Consider the following 6,000-nt stretch of genomic DNA (forward strand, 5'->3'; position numbering starts at 1 on the left):
AGGTAATTTTTTATGTTTTTTTGTGTTTTTTTTGTGGTGATTTTGAGTCACTGCCTGGTCAGTTCATGTTAATTTGAGTGATATGTTTAAAGTGAAGGCCAGAGGGGACACTTTGGGCCCCTGGGATTGTAGATACATTCAGAAATACATCCATGTCCACAAGGATACATCCACAAATACATCATACAAAGTAATACAGTCCATTCTTGTCGAAAATATGGTACACAGTAAAAGAAACAAAGCCTGCAAACCTCAACTGGGAGACCACCAAAATATAAATATAAACCTAGAAATGCACAAAATATCTTGATTACATTTTATAGCATGGGACTTACTGCATCATAATATTCTGTATATGATATATTTATGTCCCTCACTGTCATTTTCACGCTCACACACAAGACACACATACAATAGCTGTTAATGATTAACTATAAAGTAACCAGACCAGTATTGTTTGGAAAATCAATAAATTGTGAAGGATTTTCATTGATTTTGATTGAATACACATGATATAACTCTTATCTCTTATGAAGGATGTTAAAACACATAATCACGGTGAAGCTTTAAGGTCTTAAACTCCAAATGGATCTTATCTGAGGGAGAAAGCAGGTTCATAAACAATCATGGCACAGATGAAATGTGACATTATGTGGAATTTGAGTGGTGAAATGTTGGAAAACTGTAATGTTAAAAGTGTTAAAAAGAGAATGAGAGCACAGTTTTCAAAACAGATGTTATTAAGTGTTTGACAAGACAATTAAAAAAGATACATTAAGCAATAGGGAAAAACAAACCGGATAAATTATGACAACTTTTTAACAATTTAGTAAAAGAAAAAACACCCAAAATAACTGCAGCACATGGAGTAATTTAATAAAAAAAAAGAAAAGAAAAAAAACAGCGACTGGAGCATCATCAGTGTGCTGGTTATTATGGGTACTGGTTGCTATAGATACTGGTCACTATGGGCCAAAGTCATTAGGCAACAAGGGCTTTGTAGATGAAGAGCACCAGGGGGTTATGATATCACTCACACAGGAGAGGCCGACCAACTTGACCATATAGAGTGGATGGTGTGTGATGGTGTGTGTTGCAATTATCACCTGTAATGAACCTGCTTGTCGAGTGTAAATGGAGTCTGTAGGAGCAGCAGCATGTTGATAAAATGACATCCCCATAATCCAAACTGAGAGCAAACAACCCCATTTCTATAGAGCTCAGGGAAGCTGCTTGTGGTGTTATACAACCCTACAAAGACATTTTATCTCTAAAGGTCTATATGTTCTGCTCTTTATTTCTTATCTGTTTTATTTACTTTTTCCAATATATTTTTCCACATTTGATTTCATTCCCCTACACATCTAAACATCTTCTCAAAAGCACCAGAATCTACCATTTTGGCACACAAGGGTGTATTACCAACTGAGCCTACCCAGCCTGTTCCCAGTCCCAACTTACTAACCACGGCATCAGTAACCACGGCATCAGAAACAAACACACAGGCAGTTGTAGACGCTGTGGGTAAACAAACTCTGGACTTTTACCTGTAACCCTACTGCTGATTTCCCGTGTAAAGCCAACAGTCAGTGGAGTTATTTTAGTCACAACCTAGTGTGCTAGTATGTGTAGCATGTTACGATAGTGATATCACTTGACGTTAGAGTTCTTAATCTCAGCCCGAGTTGATGGATTTTTAACCACAGGCTGTTGTAGCCTAAACCTATGAAAGTAAACCTAAAAACAAAGTGTTATGTATATGTTGTAAGCTTATTTTGAAAAAAAAAAAAAGAAAAACGTTTGCATGCAATAAGCAGAAACTGTATATTTCTTGTGAAAATGAAAGTATATTTTGAAAAGACACAATGCATGTAACAAGCTGAAATTGACACGCCAACCCTGAACATCCAAAACTGACACAGGAGGGGATCTAGTACATTATATTTTGACACGTCAGCTGACAATATGGCAGTATTTGATGAGTTGGGACAAAAATGTGTTATGGCTGCCAGACCCAGGCCCAGGGGTCTCTAAGCACGTCCCTCTGTGTGAAATCACTGTAATCAACTTTGCATTTCTTGTCAAAGGGTTTCATTATTTTAACAACAGAACCATAAATGTTCTTTAAAAAAGGGAAAAACTGAAAGAATAGCCTAAACTTTCACTTTTAAGATGTCACAAAAAAGAAACCATCATGATATATTGTAAGTGAGTGCACTTGATGCATTGTGGGCCCTTTCGATTGTACACATACTGTACAGCATGTACCATATTCATTAATGCCCATTAGTATCACTTCAAATAAGTGAGGTCATTCCTACATTAATTATCCGCCTTCAGGCCTCACGGCTGCGAGAATATTTCAGCTGATGGGTGGATATACAGAAAATCCACTGGTGCTCGGACAGTATATCCATATAATGAGTCGGATAGGATGCATAGAATAAATTATTAACCACAGCGAATATGGATACATACTGTATATCTGAGGCTGAAATGAAGGGAAGGAGGCTTAAATGCAAAGTAGTTACAACATAAAACACAGGACAATATGACCAACCTGTCTGTTGTTTCTTTGCAAAAACAAAAAGCAAACGAAAAATACAATCTAATAATACCAATAATTAATAACAGTTTATAACCACTATGTATGAAATCTGAAGTCCTCATTTGTCAGCTCCAGTGGCACAAATACAGTAAGACACTGTGGCAATGTATGTGGCTAATAATACCGAAGAATTAACACACATCTGTGCAGTTCTTTGCACTATAGGCAGCCATTTATGGCAAAAGTGCTCTGATAAACTTTATCTATGCTACCTGCCCACTGCAGCAACAAACCACAGAAAGACAAAGTTAGCAAAGAGCTCATTTTGAAAGCAGAGCATCTAGTAGATCCATTTTTCAGGAGGAGACCGAAAGAGATTAAAAGACTAAAATATTAAGTTATATTGACTATGTATCCACAGACAAATTAACACCAATGTTGCTCTTTTGCTGCTGGATGTATGAACATTAACATAGTAAGTCAGTGATACAGTTGTGGCCTTGAGCCCGCCCCCTACTGGCCTAAAAATTAATGGCAAAAAAAAGAAGGCCGATTCAAGTCTTTTTTTTTAACAAAACTTTTTCCACATCCAGGAATAAACAGCAGATAGTAATAAATACATAGCAATAGTAAAACACTGTTTGAAATTTGAAGGAAAGAGCACAATAAACACATTATCTATCAATGAAAGCTTTTTATTCACAACGATGCTAATAAAAAAGAAGATATAGGAAAAACTTCTCTTTTAAATATGTATAAAGCTTGGTAGGATAGAAATGTAACAAACAATGTCAATTCCAAAAATAAAATAGAAAAAAATAAAGTGGTAAAAATGCTACAAAGTAACAGTTTGCAAAAGAAAAAAGATATACCTCTGTTTTTCAGATTTTCCTTTCTTTTGTGGCCTTCTTTATCTAACAGCGACTTCAAAATGTATAAAGTGCCCAGTGGGCCAGAGTCAGTCTCTGTATTCAGGGAACATAAAGTCAGCGTCTCGTCATTGCAGGAAATTTTAGAAATTCCCTGATAAAGTTTTTAGCGGGAGGAAAAAAAAATCACAAGTCTTAAGCTGGGCAAGATGTTTCTGGCTTGCTGGGTTTGTTTAGCAGCCGGTGCAGGCGGCAAAGGCGCAGATCTCACAGACATCCATGGGGACCATGGCTGGAATAACGACAAAAAGCATACAGTTGAATCACCTGCGCCTCATTATTCATGACATAACACACTTAAAATTCTAAAGAGTGGCTGTTCAATATATAATGGTCTCACCGAGTCTGGTGAGGGATGCTGATGCTCCTCTCTGCCTGCAAAGCGGCAGGAACTCCTGCGGGAGCATGGGGTCGGCGCAGAGGGACACGCTGCTCGCTCTCAGTCGTGGGCTTCGCTGTACTGTCGCAGCGCTGCTCTCTGTCAGCTCCTGGAGCCTCTTGACGGCTTCCAGCGAGAAAGACAATCCATTCTCCTGAGGAGAAAAGGCATTTAAAGAACTGTAATTAAGACAAAGAGCAAGTTTGCAGATTCAGCATTAGTTAAAATGATGTGACAATACAAAAGTGGTTTGTAATCCACAAGAGTAAAGAGAGGTTTTTTAAAAAGCTACATAAAGAATGACAAAATGTTTTCTGTATGACATCAGTCATATAAAAAAGTGATGCACTTACTTTAACTTGCACGGCCTCGGAGGTCCAGCCGAGAGCCAGGACGAGGACAGCGATGGTGGCAATGAGTGCGGCCTTCATGGTGACAGTTGACTGCGGTTTGTCTTGCAGCGTCTTTGTGTCTTGATGTGCTCAGCAGGTGCTCAGCTCGGCGTCTGCCTTCCCTTCGACCACAGGCCTCCTTTTACACAGTTCTGCCCCGCAGCCTGACGGTCATGTGACCACAGGTGCGACAAATGGGAGCAAAGTTTTTCTCACGGGTTAATGAGTAGTGATGTGGTTTTACGGGGTCATAAAGGGGGAATTCATAAATCCTTCTTTGGCCTCATCACCTGTCTGATTATTTTTATGGAGCCCTCGTTCTCTTGGCAGCTCCGTCTTGCAGAATTGATCACACCTCTGGCGGGTTAAACAGTGACCATCTGCTCTATTGATGACGATGAAGCCACGCCAGCACATTGTTAGAGAGTCACACCATTGCAAACGACTCAACTTTCTTATATGCCTTGACATTTGTGACACACCCATATCAACAGAATTGTCAACTGTTTACACTCTGTTTCCATCTTCAGTTTGACTTGCACCCAGTTTAACTGAGATAACTGATCTGAGGAAAGGGTGATTTAATTTTCCCTAACCAATAATTAGTTAGAGAGCGGGGATGCTACACAGGACTCAATATGGGGTTCATACTCTACCAGGTGAGCTACAGGTCGCTCAGTTGTTTTTTATTTTTAAATGCTGTTTCATGTCGCAGTACCAGAGAAATCAGTCAACTTGAACTTGCTGAAGTTGGCGGATTGAAAGGTCTCAACCCAGGGAAAAATTTGGGGGGGTGCTCCTTTTGCATGAATTTTACCCAACAATTTTTGCCTTTTTTTGCATAAATTTGAGTCTTGGAAATGTCTTTAATTCCACCAAAGTAAACATCTTTTGCTACTTTTGCGGGGTTTTTTTTGGGGAGTGACAAATGCATATCTTTTAAATACTGAAGGGGAGGTATCCCCTGCACCCCCCCTTGAAATCTACAACCATGGTTTCATACATATTATAACAACATCATAACACTTTTTAAGATCAACAAACAACAAAACAGTTTTTTGGGGGGTGAGTCATCGCTGCATTTCCATCTGCTTTTTAACCAACAAATGAGGGTATATTTAGCGACCCGTTGCTGTGTTTTTATCGGGGGTAGTGCCATGAAAAGTGGTTGTTTTTCACCAACACAGTGTTTTGTACGTAATGTACAAATAAAACTGTGGTTAACAGAAATGTACAATGCACAATTATTGTGCTGATTGGGCCAGAAGGAGTCATCCAGTTTACTTATGTGTTTTTAACTGTTTTTGGACAACAATAAATTATATCAGGTATGGACCACACTGACACGACTACCCCCTGCCCTTCCCCGTGTTGATTTTATACAGTTTACTGCTGCCTCAAAAAAATATATTGCAGAAAAATAAATGCCATATATTACATGCCATAAAGTTTTTTGCTTTCTCTCAGTCTTATGATGCAAAAAGCTCCCAGTTGCATCTAAAAACAAACCATAAAACTGACTGCAAATATTATTTTATCCCATGTGAGTTGCCTGCGGAGCTCTCATTAGCTCCTAGGGTGGAATAATCAGATGGTATTTACTCAAAACCGGTGGATGGGTTAAGAGCGATTTCTGCTTCTGCTGCAGAAAATATAAAGTTCAGTTTATTTATTTATCAGCCCTTGAGTCTGTCCAGATCTGTCGGTAACAAATGTCAGATATGATTATGTACTTCATAAAAAGCTTTTAGG

The 6,000-nt window shown here is 38.8% G+C and overlaps 1 protein-coding gene across 1 annotated transcript; it reads right to left on the bottom strand.

The window, feature by feature from the left end:
* Positions 1-3,468: 3,468 nt before the first annotated feature.
* On the bottom strand, positions 3,469-4,287 carry LOC121948973 (guanylate cyclase activator 2B-like). The gene is made up of 3 exons (XM_042494550.1): positions 4,210-4,287; positions 3,818-4,010; positions 3,469-3,709 (listed from the first exon to the last, which is right to left on the bottom strand). The coding sequence occupies exons 1-3, from the start codon at positions 4,285-4,287 to the stop codon at positions 3,651-3,653; spliced, it is 330 nt and encodes a 109-aa protein (XP_042350484.1). The 3' UTR covers positions 3,469-3,650.
* Between the last annotated feature and the right edge of the window lie 1,713 nt (positions 4,288-6,000).

The sequence above is a fragment of the Plectropomus leopardus genome, chromosome 2 (genome assembly GCF_008729295.1).
Source record: "Plectropomus leopardus isolate mb chromosome 2, YSFRI_Pleo_2.0, whole genome shotgun sequence".
NCBI lineage: Eukaryota > Metazoa > Chordata > Actinopteri > Perciformes > Serranidae > Plectropomus > Plectropomus leopardus.